We start from the raw sequence: 18,246 nt of genomic DNA, 5'->3' as shown, positions 1-18,246 counted from the left end.
CATGCTATGAGATAGATAAATAGAAGTGCCTCCGCCTCAGATCATTTGCCAGATCTGCTGAATATTCATTTTTGCCATGTTATTTAGGACAAGGGGAAATAAACCACTTCTTACTTGTCACTAAAGTAAGTCAAGAAAAAAAACAACCTCCAAATGGGATTGTTAATTAATTGAATATTGGCTTATTAGTGTGGAACGCGTGTGGAGTTTCTCTGCTTTATCTCTGCATATCGGTCAAAAAGAAGCGAGTCAGGCTGTTTTGAAGAGACTGGATACATGATTGACTTTAATGTTTTTAAGTTTTGCTCTCGTCCTCCCTCCTCATGCCTGTTTTCTCTCCGTCTGCCTCATTAAATCTTTGTGGAAATTCTGCAGCTCTTGTGGAAGAGACTTTCTTTTGATTAGTCTATAAACAAATGGAGGAGTTGGTTGACATCTCCCAAGACCGTGGCCCTCTTTTGTTTTGCTGCTGCACTGTTGCTGCCCCCCCCCCCACCCCCCCCTCCGTTCTGACAGGACTCAAGTACTACTCCCCAAAGCCTTTATTCTCAATCGTTTTTTTTTCCTGTTCCCTCACCCAACTCCAGCCCCCTCCTCCCCTCTGCCTTTGTCAAAGACGGCCCCTCATCCACTCCCCCCACCCTTCTCTCCCTCTCTCTCTCTCTCTCTCTCTCTCTCTCGCGCAATATCTCTCTCACCCTCTCATTATGCGCTCATCCGTTCCGCTGGCTACGAGCTGAGAGAGGAGCGCTCAGGAGAAGAGTGTTTGGGAAACCGGCGACACGCTGCAGCTTTTTTTTACCCCCACCCCCTCCTTCTTCCACCCACCCGTCCCCCCCAAGAAAAACCAGTAAGGTGGACCGGAGTGTCAGGAGCTGCTTTTCCTTTTGCCAGCACTCCTCCTCCCTCTCGTTTACTTCCCTCTCTCTCTCTCTCTCTCTCTCTCTCTCTCTCTCTCTCTCTCTTGGTGTGTCTGTTCGCTGACTTCTCTCATTGACACACTCCTCCCTGCTTCAGCTGGCTGACTGAGTGCGCTGACACTGGGACCACTACCTGCTGCCGGGGGATTAAGCGCGCTATGAATACCCGGAGTCTAATTTGTTGTTTTGGCTGCCTGTGAATGTTGGATCCCCTCGGAGCAGAAGCTGGAGCATAAATCCTTGTGACCAGGACTCAGGGAGAGCGCCTCTGGACTAAGACAACCAGAGACAATGAAGAAGGGACTGGATGCTTGAGGAAGCTTGTAAAAGGGGAGACGACAAACGGACAGAGAGAGAAAGAAAGAAAGAAAAGACTGGGACAAGTTGTTTTCTGACAGAAGGAGCGGAATCAGCCCAAGTCTTGCGAGCATCAGGACCCAAGAACCTTTTTTCCTCTCATTATGTGGTTGGGATTCTCTGTCACGGCGCTGACATGAGGGAAGAAAGCCCAACAAATCTCCGCCTCGAGCTTCTCGGTTGATTTCTGATCACACACACAGGTTTTCTCTCCTTTTCTTCTGCGTTTATTCATTCAGACTGTCTCTGTGTTTTGCTGCTCATCCGTGGTAGCTCGGGGGAAGAGAAGACGTCTCCACACTGCCGGGTCCAGTGTTGGAGGGGGGGTTTAGAGATTGAGATCGTTCTTCTCTCCCAACTTTTTTACCCCCTCTCTCTCTCTCTCCGCCACTTCCACTGACCTGTTTTCGGCCACAACACATCAGCAACGCGTGAGGCGGGAGGGTAGGGGGGGATTTGGAAATTGCTTACACACTGGGACTGAGACCGGCCAGGAATAAAGGTTATTGAACCGAGGAGGTGTGGCAGGCACGCTGAGGAGGAGAAGAGGAGGAGAAAAAAATAAACCTTCTTCTCCGTTCTCCTGGGAGCGTACGTTCCAGTGAGGGGCGGCCAGCTGCTTTCCAGCCACCCGGCTAGAAGATTCAAGTTGCTGCCGTGACGGTGGTGTCAGGTTTGGGCGCCGTGGTCGTATATCTCTTCACCCTGACAGGAGCAGCCCAGACAGACCTCCTTCGGATACAAAGGAGCAGTTGTTGTTGAGTTAGAGGAGTGCCAGGCAAATCATTGCAAACCACTGTTTGCCCCCAACAGGCGGCATCCACAGGGAAGCTGAGAAAGATGCTCAGCCGTCACCTCTGAGGAAGTTAGTACCTGTGACACATGTTGTTGCTGAGCACCAGACCTTGGCTTGTCCTGTAAAGGCTTTTTGACAAAAGAAAAGGAAGGAGGGGGGGTGTGTGCATCTATTTCCACCGTCAGTGTCACTGTGGGAGGAAAAGAAGAAGATACTTTCTGTGGATTTACTGTCGGGCTCCTGTGGAAGTTTTCCTCGCGTGGATATTTGACAATTCCCAACGCCCACATCGCTAATGCCCAAATTTCTGGCTCATAGGTGCATCTCACACACATACGTGCCAAAAGCGCTTTAACACGCATTTACCAACACATTACAACCACCCACTTAAAATCCACACACATATTCGCACTGTAAGTATAAACCACTTCACAGTACACACACACTCACAGTCACACATACTCACACATTGAAAGCCCATTAGTTTGTCTTTTTCCCAGCGGGCACGGCAGAATGGAGGTTGCGTGGACAGGTGGGGGGCTGTAGGAGTTCAACATCCCTGTCCCTCCCCCTCCCCCCGTCTGTCCTCTTTTCTCAAATGGATGTTATTATCTCTAAAAATGTGTTACTTGGAAAGTGCTGAAAGCTTGCTGCTGCGATTCTCTGACAGAAACAGTCACCGGGTCCCTGCCACGGTGCACAGCTGGAACCACAGCTGAAACACCGACCATTACGGATCTTTTTTTTTTTTTGCTTTTTATTTTTTCTTCATCCTCATCTGCCCTTATCACACCGCCATCATTTTTTCCAACGGGTCTTTGGGCACCCCTCGTCGCCCTCCTCGTCCCATCATCTCCTCCACCCTGGAGGGGAGGGGGTCATTGGAGTGGAGCATGAGCGGGTGCCACTATCCCTCGCCGCCGCCACCGGAGCGGGACCGCAGGTACCAGCACAAGGTGTCGTTGGTGGTGCGCTACTTTATGATCCCCTGCAACATCTGTCTGATCCTGCTGGCCACATCCACCCTGGGCTTCGCCGTGCTCCTGTTCCTCAACAACTGTACGTTGGTTCAGATGAAAACACCCAACTTTTACTGTTGCACTACTACTGTATTTGTCTCCACTGAGATTTTTTTTCATGTGTGGGTCACTGTCGGGCAATAGATTACTGACCAGAAACCTCAAATAAATCAAAGCAGCAGTCCTGGCATTGAGACAGAATGTAGCTGGAGAGAAACAGGTTTGCATTCAACCCCCCACCCCCACCCCCCAACCCCCAAGTTCACCTTTCCTCTCATAACAGTCTTATCTGCACTTGAGTAGGGACATCAAGATGGCCAGAGTCACATCCCCCCACTCTCCTTGATTGTGCGTCTGCAGGCTTTCACAACTGTTTCATATCTCCTCTCCAAAGCCTTGGCATTTACTTTGAACTGTGGGATGAAGTATTAAATGATGATTAAATGCCTTCAGAGGATGAGAAAATGTCTTTCGGCCTGGAACTGCTCAACTCCCTCCTGTCGTCTGCTCCCACGGCATTATTCTCGTCCCTCTGTTTGTTAAAAGTACAGTACAGTGGCCCATTAAGAGGCTGAGGCATAATGTTTGCGTTGTAGTCAAAGAGTTTCCTGAGAACAGCTCTGATAAGAGATTAGTTTCATTTAGCCAATGATGGTTTCCATGTGGATAAATATACTAGTGTGCTCATAGTCCCAGTGCAATAGCAACACACAGTTTTCTGTGCAAACACTTGACCCGTTGGATGGCTCTGACACCTGCCAGTTCTTGATGCTTGATTCCACAGACACGTTTCAAATGGTGCTTTAAAAGCACTGAGACCTGTTCCCAGCCTTCCCCACAACAAGCTGAGCTTTAAAGGGCCAGCACTTTGCTTTCAAAACACGACTGAAATAGATATTCACCAGTCACCTGCACACAACCTTGTTTTTTTTTTTTTTTTTACACACCTTCAGGTGTTCCTTCTCTATCCTGCTTTACCGGCTCGTGTGAACGCTGCCTCTCGCAGCCTCCTCACTCTCTCACAGCACAGACTAAATGAGAGTCTATTTCTGAGTGTAGTTTAGACTGTGATAAAGGTGAAATTCCTCTCAACTCACCAAAGAGGCCTGTTATTTATGCAAGGCTCGTGTTGCATTATCACTTGCAGATTGTAAAGAGTGAGTAAATAAGTGAGCTCAGCGTCGTCTTAACGTTTGTCTTCATGCTGCCAGATTCAGGCTGAAGTGGCATTTGAGCAACTCTTAAAGGGTAGAGGCTGTTAATACTCCTCAGCCACGCTTGTTCTTCCATGTCAGCCCTTTTCTCTTCGTCTGTTATCGGGCTGTTGACTTGTACAAGGCAGAGTCCCTGTAGCCTGATGGGTGCCACTGCTTTGCATTTCACTCTGTGTTGACTTAGCTTCGTGCCTTTTTCTGTCCCGTTTGCCAGGCTTTCACTCTGGCTCTAATTGGTAGATGTGGGTGACCAGGAAGAGAACGGTTCATTTGTAACCTCCCTGTGTTACTGAATCAATTCCTTCCAGACAGATTCTATTAGATTTAATACAAGCGCGGTTAAAGCCGGGCCAATCTTCACCCCTTCAGATGACCGAGGGAAAAGAAATGTTCCCCCCCGCTGAAATTGATGAGGTAAAAGGGACTGTGTGGTATACGCTGCCAGAAAGCTCCTCGCCGTGCGGCCACAAGGACAGCTGGATTTGATAGTGATAGTGCTACTAGTGGTGACGTATGTGCATGTGAGTGTTGGGTAGGAGGAGGGGTGTTAGAGGAGTCATGGAGCCTCAGATTTCCAATTTCTGTTGTCACCATATGGGGTGAAGCTTATCCACACACAAGCATGTACACACATACACTCTATAACCCCCCCGCCCCCACACACACACACTTCTTAAACCCCATCCACCTGCCAGCGGAGCCCACACACAGACACACAGTCGCTTTATCATTCTGTACAACCATACATCACCAAAGAGGGGAAGGTATAACACGCATACAAAGACCTACACGCACGCTCCTCTTTGTGCACACGGCTAAATGTCACAGTCAGACACATATTGATTTGCCGAAGATATAGGGTGAATGATGTGCCATGTTGTGACATTCACACAGGCTCGGGAGCCCGCGCGGGCTTTTCCAGGTGCGGAGGGAGATGGGAAAGGCTGATATGTTTATGTACAGACCTTATCTTGTCCTTTCGTTATGGAAATGTTGAAGAAATCGTTTAGCTATGCCTCCCTCGCCGTCTCGGCCCACTTTGAACGCCACCTTCTCCTCTTCTTATTCTCTGCCTTGTGCTGTGGGTACGTCTGGTCTGTATTTATTTGTGTTTGTTTGCATGTGCTCAGACGTGCTCACGGATGCAAGACAAGTATGTACAGTCTGGCTTTTGTGTGTCTGCTCATTTACACTTTTAACAGAACTTCTGTGTCTTCCTCATGCTATTCTCGGTTCCATGCGTTTTTAAAAAAAAATACATTTTCTTGAACCACCTCAACTCCAGCATCCCCCCTATACCTCCCCTCTAGCACCATCCCTGCCTCTCCCCTCTCTCCTCATTTTCTCACACACACACAATCACTCTTTCTCTCGCTCTTTCTCCCCCCAAAGCCCGGCTGTTGACAAGCAATTTTAAGTGAGCCAGAATTTAAAACTCAGTTGCGTCTCGGGATGCCGGCGGGTATCGCATAAGTCCTGAGAAAGGCTTCGGCGCAGTGGTTGACAGGGTCCCGGAAAAATGTGTTAGCGGAGTAATTGATGTGATGTGTTTTATCTTCCTCATTATCCCTCACAGTGAAGAGACATGGGAGAGATGGCTGGGTGGCTGCACATCCTTCCTGAATGCGTGTGTGTGTGTGTGTTGCTGGTGTGTTTGTTCGCTGCAGGCAGCTCTGACAGCTCATCGGGGCTCTGCTTAGTGAGTCAGACGGCTGAGTTGACAGAGTGTGCAGATGGTTTGGTTTGGTTTGGTTTGGGTGGGTTTTCGTGCTTGGTACTCCAGTGCCCTGGTAAACTGTGACCAGTGTGTGCAATGCTGGTGCTCGCCATGTTTGTGCGAGGCGGCCCACTTGATGACGGAAATCACAGAGTTCTGATGAGGATTGTCTTGTGTGAGAAACACAAAATATGGCTCGACAAGATTCAGCTCTCGTACTTTTTTTTTTTTTTTTCATAGCTTTGCATCCTCCACTGCCATATGTTTCCCATGCCTGTCTCACCAACTGGCAGGTATGTTGTACACTGATTAAATTATCGTTGTTTAATTAATGAGCCAATCTACAGGAAATTAATCAAATTTAAACAGGACAAAAGTCGTTTTATTTTTGGTTCCAGTGTCTCATGTGAGAATTTGTAAATTTGATATCTGCAGGTTACACATTGTTTACCTGACAATATAAATAATTGGAACCCTCTTAGGCTAAAAGTAAGTTTTAGCATTTGTTCCATTTTTTCATGATACAGTAGGTTCTTCTTACTGATCCATTCACACAGTTTGGTTTAGTCTGACCTCATTTTTCTAGCATCAAGGTGTCAAACCTGCAATGGCCTCAGGTTGCATGAGATATTTCCCCTGACTGCTGCTCCACCCTCTGTCATCTGACACCATAGGTCTTGTTTTATAGTTCCCAAAGACCAACGCGCCTTATGTCATCGTCTGCTGGGTGTTCACCCAGGGAGAGCAGAACGATGATGTCATCTGATATATTAGGGGGGAAAGAGAGTTGTGATTTATTCTGCATATGGTTGCTGCTGGTGGTGGGTGGGGGGGGGGCAGCAGAGTGTTTTTCATTGGTGTACAGTATGTCAGCTCCGTTGAGAAATTCCAAATCCTATCTGAAGTCTTTTTTAATTCAAAACAAAACAGCCAAGCCTCTCTTCCACCTGTGTTCTCATCTCTCATGTGCTCTTATAACATCAAAAGTCACGGCGTGTGGTTTGGGGATGAGTAGACCAGAGAAATAATGAACGACGGAACAATGATGATACCGCTATCTCTGAAATGTAGCCCCGTCGATTAGCTCAGCTGCATCCCTCTGGGGCCCGGTCACTGCATTAGAATGTGTTAGATAGAAAAGCCAGACCTGTAGACAGAAATGTGTCTTTTCTTTTCTTTTTTTTGGAGCAACTCAATTACTGTGCCCCTACCCCTGGGAAGCCTCTGAATCTCACCAAAACTAAAAACCCATTTCTCTCTCTTTCTTTTTTTTTTTTATCTCTTTCAGACAAACCTCCTCACTTCACACCGGCCCAGCCTCCTGATGGTAAGTCCTCTATGGTTTCTCTCCGCTGTCCTTCACTGACCACTGGCGTTTAGTGGGGGGCCTGCAAATAATGACCTCAGACGGCCATGGGCGCCTTTGAAGCAGGCAGCTGCTGTCCGTCTGCAGCGGCAGATTTGGCTTCCATGCTTTTTTTTTGTTTCCACACTGTTGGTATGACAGGCACGTGGCCAGGTCTGCTCAGGGCTTTGATGTGAGAGGGATCTTTTGATGACTTGATTTGATCTGCTCCACACAGCTAGTTGGGCTGATGTTCAATACCTGTTAACTGCAGCAGGATTCACATCTTTCTGATGGGCTCTAATAGGATAATATCCCTCCATGTCCCTGAGTGATCTGCATTGCTTAAGACTGCTGGATGTTCCTAGACCACGGCCACAGAGCTGCACCATCACCTCACGTTGTTATCCACATGTACCTTGTCCCACGCAACACGTATAAATCGCCGCAATGCAATGCATTGTTTCGCTTGTTTTTTTTGGTCCAGCAACATTAGCCGTTAATTAAAAAAAGTAACAGTTTATTTCCAAAACGGTGGATCTCTGCAAGCTTTAATTGGAGGAAAACAGCTGGTTTTCAAGCTGCTATCATGAATATTTATCAGAGGCAGCACAGCGAGGCAGTGTTTGATAGACTTTGGTGTTGTACTTCCTTACTGCACAGACATCGAGCCAGGGATGGACTCCTACTAGCTTCTAAAGGTGTTGTCTAATCCCGCTTGTGTGACAGCTACAAAGCCAGAGGTTTGGTGGGAGACAACACAAGGAGAGAAAATACTTCTAATGATCCCTGCCAGCCAGCTGATGCCAGAGGACATGCCAGATGACAAAAGGCCACAGTGGGGGCTTGCTTACTCTGTTTCTGATAATTGCTCCATAGGCCGGCTTGTTTGGAACAGTGGTAAAAAAGTGTCAAATTAGAGGTGGGTTTATTATGATGGTATGGCGGAGTCGGGACAATGGGCCGTTTGCTGTCGATGTGAAATGGCGGTGCCGTTTTGGCTCCAGCAAATAATTGTGCTTGATTGGAGAGTTTCTCAACTTGGCCCTCACCTCTGCACCTGAGGAGCGAGCGGGTGAGCTTTGTGTTACTTCCCCTTTTTGTGCCTCATCACAAAACTCAGTAGATTGAATTGCAGCTGGCACACTTTACAGCAGCTATTTGTTTTTGTTTTAATGACAGATGAAATTGACTTGTCAAATCATTATTTCTCACGGAGAGGCCTCTATTTGTATTTTTCTGAAGCAAATGTTGCCATAAAACTTTGCCTCTCCACCAGGAAAATGAGAAACAGTTGCAGGCAGCGAGGCGGCCCATTTCTGTCCTCCATTGAATTTCCCTCTACAAAAGAAATAACGCCCTGCTTATCGATTGAGCCACTCATTTCCCATGTATTAAAGTTTTTGCTGTGCGAGGGGCACAGTTTGTTTCTGCACTAGTCAACCGTTTAAAAGCTGCTGCTAACCCTTAATTACATTTCCAATAGTTTTGTAGGCTTTCCATCAGCAGCCTATGCTGTTTTAATATGCCAAGGAAAACAAAAAGTAAAGCCTCCAATCAGCGGGGGTAAGCCTGCCCTGTGGGACGCACTTTCTCTGGGTCATTCAACACTGGAGAGATTAGTGAGACAATTAGAGTTGGCCCATATACGACAGTAGGCCACTTGTTGGAAATGTATAGTTATAGTAGTGGTGGAGGGGCAATTTAGAAGATGTTGTAGACCAGCGGAGGGCTGATATAGCTCTGCCATTAGTCAAATCTGCTCCAAAGAGCGCAGAGCTCTTTCTACTGAACTTGTCCTCAGTGCCAAGGACGCCCGACTCTCCAGTACTTAATTACAGGAAATCACAGACAAGATACCAAGGAGTCTGCATTTTTAAACAGCCTAGCTTGTCTCTGAACTGCCATTGATGAAACGTCCTTATTAGCACGAGGAGGATTCTGCAGAAACTAAAGGAATTTGTTCTGCAAATGAGACTGAGAGAATCTTGGGAGTTGGATGGAGGGAGGGAAAAAAAATGCAGGTTCGGCACAACATAAGCAGGGCTCTTAGATGATATTTATGGTGAGCGCCACCCGCAAATAGCTGACGAACCCTCCCCAATGAATGGCCTATAATCACCAGTCAAAAAAAGTGACAAAAGTCACAAAGCAGCCTTTAATTAGGCTATTTCTTTGAAAGCTCAAAGCTGCAGTTGCTTGGCTCAGACTGCACTCATTATTGCCTGTCGTCTCCTGATAATAAGACAGTTGTTGCGTGTTTGGCCAAAGCAGAAAAAAAAAAAAAAAAACTCAGAGAATTTGCAGCTTGAGGGATTAGCATTGGACTCTGGAAGAGGGGTCGACCATGAGAAACACTCGATGAACGAGGCTTGTGGCCCCCCACAGTTGTCAGTGTCCACATCCAGTGAAAACACTGTTTGTCCTCTCTCAAAGGACAAAGGAAGGAGGCAGTAGTCACATCAGATACAATGTCACTGTGTACATTTCTGTCATTTACCGTATTTTATAGAGATGTAACAGGGATTTGTTTTAAACCAGGAATTGATCTTATGGGATTTAAAACAAATCTAGTTGTAACTGAACAAGGACAAATAAAAAAAAAAAACGATTCACCTCTTGAGTTCTCTCTCAAGGTCTTTGGGCTGAGAAGAAAATAAGGTGTAGATGACTCCCTTAAGGCATCCTTCATTTCATCCTTTTTCAACCTCTTGGGAAAAAAAAACACAGTGGCCAGACAAGATTCGAAATAGGCCAGTGACGGAAAAGAATGGAAGTGTAATGGAAGAGCAGAGCCTCAGACAGTTCAGAGGTCTCCTGTGACTGTAGGCGTCTCTACAACAACCTGCCTGGCAGGAGCCCATTCGCTGCGATTCCTTTCGCTTTCGCATTTGTCACTGACAGCGTTTCCCCAGTGGATGCTCCTCACTGCCAGACAAAATAAACTCCTGGACTGAAATGTGATATGATCTAAGATGCTGGGACACCTGAAAAAAGTGCTAGCGAGCTTACTTACACTTTGAGAGCACGAGCACTTCCTAAAGAACTGACATAACTCTTTGTTAGCTCTGGGAGAATACTGTTACTAAGCGCTCCAAACCCATTACCCCCTTAGATGGGGCAGGGGGAAAAAAAAAAACACACACACACACACACACATAAACACACACCCATACACATACACATACACACAGGGCGCCCGTGTAATTTATTCCGCTGGAGCCTTTCCCTGTGTTCTTGACAGTAAGCCTGACTCTGAGAGAGGCAGAATTAATTATGACTCCTCGGCCTATCTTAATTAAATCTTTTCACATCATAGATTTCACACAACAGAGGCAAAATATCTACCTCATCTTTGGGCCGGGGCGGGGGTACAGCCTGAGAATGTCTCACATCAAGATATCAAAGGTACACTGTAAAGTTGCCTCTCCAGGATTACGATTTCACAGAAGAGTTGTCATGTCCGGCTTTTAACAGAGAGCAGCTTGTTATCCCGCTATTGTGGAGGCTGGTGGGGTGGGGAGGGGGAGGGGGGGATGCGGAGCAGAGCGGGCTCCAGGCAGCCTTGACTTTATCAACGCAAAGTTTGTTGCCCTTTTTAAAGTACACAGAGCTTTCAAAACTGCACAGCTGAACTCTGCATCCTAACCTTGGTGCTGTGATAGCGTGTCTCATCCTGCGTCTGTGTGGACTCAGCAGATGCTTTTGTGAAGGAGTCAGTAAGTAGGATTTTTTTCTTTTTTTTTCATAAACGAAGGTCAAAGGCAAAGGCGAAGGAATTAGCAAAGTCCCATCAACCCCCCACATCTCACCATCCGTCTTTGACAGCGTTTCCCACTCGCCTCACCTCACCTCAGCTCACCCGCTATCGATCTGCCAGGGTGGGTTGGAAGCAGCCGTCCAAAGAAGAGACAAAAAACAAAAATATTAACCAGAAAAGAGAGCGAGCCAGAGCTGTAAAGTGCACTGCTATTTGCTTTTGATTCCCTGTGACACGAGTAATTGTTTACACAAGTTAGTGATGCGGGTTTGCTTTGAGACGTCCCTGAGCTGCGGAGAGAGAGACCCCACGCTGACTGTTGATGCGGGTTATTCCAGGACCTCGCGAGGATCAGCAGCTCTTTGATGTGGACGCTGAGATATCTGTGGCTGTGATCAGGAAGCTGTGGGCCAGAAACCCTGATAGCCACGTCCGATTTCATGGCATTAATCCTGTCTGTTTTTACAGACAGAGGCCGTGCGGAGGTGTGATTGCCATCCACACATCATGGCTTCAATCAGCTTTTTAAATGTCCACCTGTTTCCAGATAAATGTTAAAAAGCCAGAATGCAAATCGATACATTTTTCAGCATGTGGTTTTTTTAGCACAGCCTTTGACTCCTATTTGAATCATGAATATACAATCGTACCTCCACAGTGATGAAAGCTTCCAGTGATGGCAGCATTGGGATTGGTAACTTTTTTATTTTGCCTCGTTAGCAGCGCAGTAAAAATGATCCAAACTTTGAACGACTGATTTCTCTCTCTCTCACGGCAGAGCAAGAGATTAAAACAATGAAATAGAGCAAATGTTCAATATGCTGACTCTCTGAAAGAAAATGGAAGGAATGAGTGTATCAGGAATGGATAAACAACCCCCCCCTCCCAACAGTATGAATCCATGGGAGCTAATTAATAGTTTCTAGCTGCTTATCGAAGCCCTTATCGCTCAGCACGACGGTGCAGAGGGATGGTTGAAAGCACAGCCCTTCTCAGCTCTTTGTCATATATTGGATGTAATTAGCATGCAGATTGGCCTAATGTCGCTTTAAATGGGCTCTCTATGTTCTTCGCATGTTGATGGCGACGGCAGCCGCTCGGCACCGGGGGGAAATAGGCCGTGTGGCTTCATTCCTTCTCATTAACACAGCAGCAAGTTATTTCAAAATAGGGACTCGTCCTCATCCACTTTAAGCCGTGATGGGCAGGCTCTAATTTAATTGTTGGGTGGCGATGTCAGAAAATAACCACACTGGGAAGTGTAACCAGTGCGTCAAATTTCATTGTCAGGTTATTAATTAGAGGAAAATAAGTGGCTTGCCGTGTCAACGTGTTGCCGAACAATATTGCGCCGTGATATCCTGCTATTAGTGGAGTCCTGCATCGCAGTCAGTGTTTTCCTTATTAAGAAGGAGTTGAAGTTAATGGAGCATTTTGCTGGGAGCCGACAGTATCCACAGCGTTGCACAGAGTCTGTACGTGTCTCAGTTTTCTGCAGGGAAGCAGAAGGTTTCTGTGAGAGTCAGGCATCTGCAGTTCAGTGCTCTCTTGGCCTCTCTCGTTCTGTCAGACACACGCACACACACTGTCTCTTGAACATTTCACCCCTTGCTTCTTGTTTTTCTTCACTCAGCCAGAAACATTGTTTACAGATTGCACGAACACACATACACATGTTACAGAGCCCCTAACATCCAATTTTACAGTTTGTATCAACTTTTTGTCCCAGTTGAGAATGTGTGATGAATTTGTTGTTTTGTGTGCGTCTGTGTGTGTTCCTTGGGGGCTCACATAGAGCAGGAAACTATCAATTCTGTACTCCCACCTTTAACCTGACCCCGGCACACACACAAATTCTCAAATTTCAAGTGATGATATTGATTGTTTTCCACACCAGTGCATTTATTGGTGGTTGTCGTGGCAACGAGATGTGGACCAATCCAGTGAAGTAGTCACAGTAGAGCCTCGTGCCTCCATCCTGGTGAACATTTTATTCCTAATTCACTGCTTGTTCTGTGACTCCATCTGCAACGAGCACAGAAAAACACAACCCCTTGTTAACAAGCGCGCACACACACACACACACACACACACACACACACACACACACACACACACACACACACACACACACACACACACCACACACAACCACACACACACACACACACACACACACACAGTGGGTCGCTCCTCTGGACCTGACGTCAACCAGAATGTGTGCGTGTGTGTGCGTGTTGAATATATGTGAGACGCTCCACTGGACACAATTACAACACACTGACACATGGTGCAGCAGCATGTCAGCGACACCATTTACACCCTGCTAGTTTTAAATTTTCTTTTTTTTCCAGTCGCAATCACACACACACATACACCCACCAGCAGCCAGAAAGAGGGGGATTTCATCACGTTGTGCTGTGGGTTGTGTGTATGTGTCTGTGTAGCATGCTGATCGCTGCCCTGTCACCGAGCTTTAATAAGATTTATGCTCGCAGAGAGCGAGGCAGAGGGCAGCAGCTATTGAGACAAAGAGAGAAACAAAGAGAAAAAGACTGTAAATCAGTATGATTTCAATGTCTCTGCTCAGCCCTCTCCCTCTGTGTAAAGAAACTCACAGAAATGCAGATAATATACTGTATATATTACATATTGTAGCCTGGGGAGTGAAGGGAGACAATATATTATATGCTTCAGCGTGACACAGTGCGAGTCAGGGACATTGTGGAGGGTAAAGTTTATCTACTTGTCAAAGTCTAAAATACTATTTATGCATGTTCCTACAGGGCATTTCTGCAGTTTGTACTCTGCGCCTGTATCTGTAAGTTGTAGAATTGCCGGTTTAGCCCTGCAGTGGTCAGTGAGTTCATCTGTGACAGGAAAACTTACTGACTTCTGACCGTGTCCTGAAGCCGGCGCACAAGAGACAAAAAAAAAAAAAAACTTTTCTCAGATGTGCACTTCACCTCGGAAATGTTATTTCACATAATCTGCCTCCTCTCTGAATTACACACTGAGTCGTTTTTCCATAACAGTTCTTCACAATCTATCCATTCACGACCTTTTAATGATCTGCATACTGAATATGAAACCCCACTTAAATGACATACAGGGTTATGTCTATGGAAATGAATGAATACATCTAGTGTAAGCAAGCAATGCAATAAATGTCACATCTAATGATAATGTCTTGTGCATAAAGAAAAACAAACCACTAGAACTAAACGGTATGAATGATGCAACGATAAGTGGTAGATGATCCATCCTCTTATCGGCACAGAGCTCTCTTCACTATTACAATACATTGCACCTTCATAAACAAGACAAATAAGTTTAATCGGCTTGTCAGTTCAGTCACCTCAGTTCTTCAGCTGCAACAATGTTCACCTCTGTGAACTGTACGGGCTGTAAAAGCCACTAGTCATGCCTCATAAATTCTGAAATTAGGAGATTTATACATGGGATAATGTACACGGATCACTGCACACATGTGTTTCCACATGTGTGCACAGTGTCCATGCCTGTATAGGTACAATAAGGACGCTGAGTTATAAATTTGGGGTGACCTGAGCTGATGAGAAAATTTATGTCACACAGACCCTTGTGACTACACTGATACGGAAAATATAATTTGGGCTTAAGTAGTCAGCATTCAGGCCATGGAGATAACCAGCCATTCAATTTAAAAAAATAAAATTCAGCACAGAGGCTGAGAACTTCCTTCGTCGCTGTCTGCCTCTCTGTCTCTCTGCCTGTCTGTCTCTCTGTCTCTCTGTCTGTAAACAGCTACATGATGAATTTTGTGCACTGGGGCTGAAATGAGCCGGCTTTATGTGTGTACAGTGTTTTGTTCACTCCCCCTGCATTTAATTCATCATTATATTGCATCACCCACAGTTTTTTTTTTCATTTGCCATACACCTCAGCGAATGTGTGTGTGTGTGCATGGGAACAAATAAAGAGTGTGCTTAGTATTCCAACAACCTCGTGTGTCTGCCTGCTCACTGATTTCCATAATGAGAGAGAGAGAGGGATAGAGAGATGGAAGTGGAATAAAGAACAAGGGATAGTACGACCAATTTAGCTGTTGTGTTTCTTTTCTTTCTTTTTTTTTTACCCCAAGTGGGAAGTTAAGGTGTTGTATTGGCTGCACAAAGCAGATGAACATACAGTCAAAGTTATTGGCACTCCATGAATTTCAAATACATATTTCAGAATATCTTTTGGAAATAAATGCGAATGAATCAATTTTGTTTCATCAGAATATTTGAATAAAAAGACCCCTGAACAATAGGGGAAAAAAACTTGCATACTAGTGAAATTTTACAAACCACAGGCACAGTTATCAACATCCTTCATGGATATTTGACTGCAGCAGCAGCAGCTCTGAATGTTTCTTGTAGCAGCTTCTTGCACCTTCTTGCTCCTGCCACTCCTTCACTGCTGGCTGTTCACACTCTTTTAACTTTGCTGAATGGCTTTTTTTCCTTTTTTCTTTTTTTGCAGATGGTAGATTTCAGTTCTCTCCTAAAAGTTTTGAATGGGATTTAGGTCAGGACTCATTGCTGACCATTTTAAAACACTCCATCTTTCCCTTTTCAACCATTCTTTTGTGCTGCTGGATGTGAGTTCTGGGGTCGTTGTCCTGCTGAAACACCCGAGACCTTTTGCCTCAGGCCCAGTTTCCTGACACATTTCGCTCTGAAATACCTTGGTAATCTTCTGATTTCATCATCCCTTTGATACATTGAATACCTCCAGTACCAGAGGCAACAAAGCAGCCCCGCAGCATGATAGAAGCCTCCACCATGTTTCACTGTAGGTAGGATGTTCTTTTCCTTTCATCGCCGATACACAAACTGATGCGTTGCATTCCCAGAGAGCTCTGCTTTGGTTTCATCTCTCCACAGAACTTACCCCCAATTCCAATCCGCCCCCTAAAGACTCAAGCCCTGAACCCTCACTGACTAAAGTGACGTCAGCTCTAAGTGACAGAGTGTGAGAGTCTGTGAGGGTCCAGATGCTGTAAACATGAATGGAACAGCACTTACCCACTCTCACGACACGTTACCTTGACAACAACATGTTGTTGACTCCGGTCTTGGACCGATAAATTTACTGTAATTTCAATACGCACAAGGTGTGCGAGGGAGGCAGACTCAAAACAAAATATTCCTGGATCAGATCTGATCAAATCATCATCAATAATCACAAACTGCACGTTAACACTGACAGTAAACTTCTTCTTTTCTTTTTATTTATTCCTTTTTTTTGGCTCCTGTCCATTAACAATAAAGAGAGTGGCGGAGCTCTCTCTGACTACTTGTGTTAATTTCTTTTTTTTTTAACACTTGCGTTCCGACGGCATCCCCTGTGTTATGGTTTGACTTCACAACGCTATGAACTGTGGGTAATTCCCCTACCCAAAGTCAGCATCGGTGCTGACTTACGGTAAGGGGGCAGTAAGGGCTCATTCACTGACTCACTGACTTGATGATCTGACAACGGAACAGCCCTCACACACTCACAGACTTCCCGTGAACGCGCCTCTAAGTCAGTGAGTCCGTGAGGGGTCGGATTGGAATTGGGCCATAATCCCAGAAAGACAGCGGTTTATCTATCAAAACTTTTTGTGAATGCTTCTCTGGTCTTTCCGTCAGTCGCGAAGTCCCTCTTGGACTTCACCTACAGAGTCTGACTTGGTTCAGTGTGTGAGGTGCAGACTGACACCAGCACTACACGCTGCTGCAGGTCGACCTGAAGCCTTTTACTGTAGACGTCATGTGTGCTGTTTTCTGCACAACCGTGACAGCGTTAAGAGTTTCCTCTTAACGCTGCATCCTGAAGCATCCTCACAGATTTAGAAGTGTGAAACCTCTTGTTAACATTAACATCTGTTGAAACAGGGTTTTCTGTATCTATGGCGGTTGCCCTCTAGCCTTTGGGATTATGTTTTTTAATAATGGCATTCCTGATGCTCTCAGACAAGCAATAGGGGAAAAAAAGGGAAACAGAAAACAACCGCCTCCTTTTCATCTAGTAAAACCAACATTTAGTGGTTAGTTCAGGTCATGTGAACACTGAAAATGAACCACAGGTGGGTTTATTACTGTATAATGTTATTTGGCCATTTATGCATTTATTAGACAGGACATTATGGGGTGACAGGAAATGAGATGAGATGAGGATTATGCAGCACACACTGTAGCCCTTTTGTTTTCTTATTTAACTTTTTTAATCCATGCCAACAGTTGTGTATAGCACTCATTTTATGTTTCTATTTTTCAAAAATAGGTAGGGGCTAAATCCTGTCCTTTAAAAACCAGTGCTTCTAATCATTCTGTATGTGTCTACTCTGTGATTTGGATATTTGAAGAGGCTAACTGTGTGTGTCAATAGTTAAATTATCCACATTCAGACAATGTGCTGAGCACAAAAACAGAAAATCTTGCGAAAAATGTCAAAAGGTTTCCCATAATAATCCAACAGGTAGGCCGCTGTGTGTCTGTGTGTTCTCAGCAGAGCTTGTTTTTTTCCATGGGAGCCTCATGCACCCCAGTACACTCTGTAACTCCGTAATTAGGGGTTGGTGTCACTGAAGGCGAACGCTGTGTGCAACTGTGGTGTGTGTGTATATGTATGTGTGTGTGTGTGTGTGTGTGTGTATAGGTGTGTGTGTGGCTGAAACGGCTGCATTTACTGGAAGCAGATTGGTCTAGGTTTTTAAGGTCAGGGACAAAGTTTACCCACAAAAACAATCTTCAAGTAATACGATTTAAAAATATGGGTTCAGTGCTGTTAGTACAATTGAATTTTTTGAAGAGTTAGGTGAGTAAGCGAGTTGTTATGAAAAGATGCTGTAGATTGCATTATCGGAAAAGTAGTTATTTTGTCCCATTGAATTGTGAATCCATTTCTTGTTAGCCCTGAACTTTAAGCTAGTGCAGCAATAAATAGGATCACTTTAAAGAAGAAAATTTCTTCTTATAAGACACTCAGTGACATTTCTTTCTTTTCTTAGGACACATTTGTTGTCCTCCAGTGTTTAGAACGCACTCCACTAAATCTGTTTCCAGCTCAGAGTGAGGTGTTTTATGTGTGTGTCTTATTTGAAATGT

At 45.4% G+C, this 18,246-nt stretch overlaps 1 protein-coding gene across 1 annotated transcript in view; it reads left to right on the top strand.

The window, feature by feature from the left end:
• Window positions 1–866: 866 nt before the first annotated feature.
• The window catches only part of agrn (agrin), a 157,795-nt gene continuing 140,415 nt past the window's right edge, over window positions 867–18,246 (top strand). Inside the window, exons 1-2 of the mRNA XM_083976317.1 lie at window positions 867–3,132; window positions 7,312–7,350. Coding sequence (XP_083832443.1) covers window positions 2,967–3,132; window positions 7,312–7,350 — 205 coding nt within the window. The 5' untranslated portion in view covers window positions 867–2,966. The remainder of the gene's footprint in view (window positions 3,133–7,311; window positions 7,351–18,246) is intronic.

Source organism: Trachurus trachurus, assembly GCF_905171665.1.
Source record: "Trachurus trachurus genome assembly, chromosome: 7".
Taxonomy (NCBI): Eukaryota; Metazoa; Chordata; class Actinopteri; order Carangiformes; family Carangidae; genus Trachurus; species Trachurus trachurus.
Note: the sequence above shows the minus strand (reverse complement) of the source record. Positions and strands in the feature narration are given on the sequence as shown.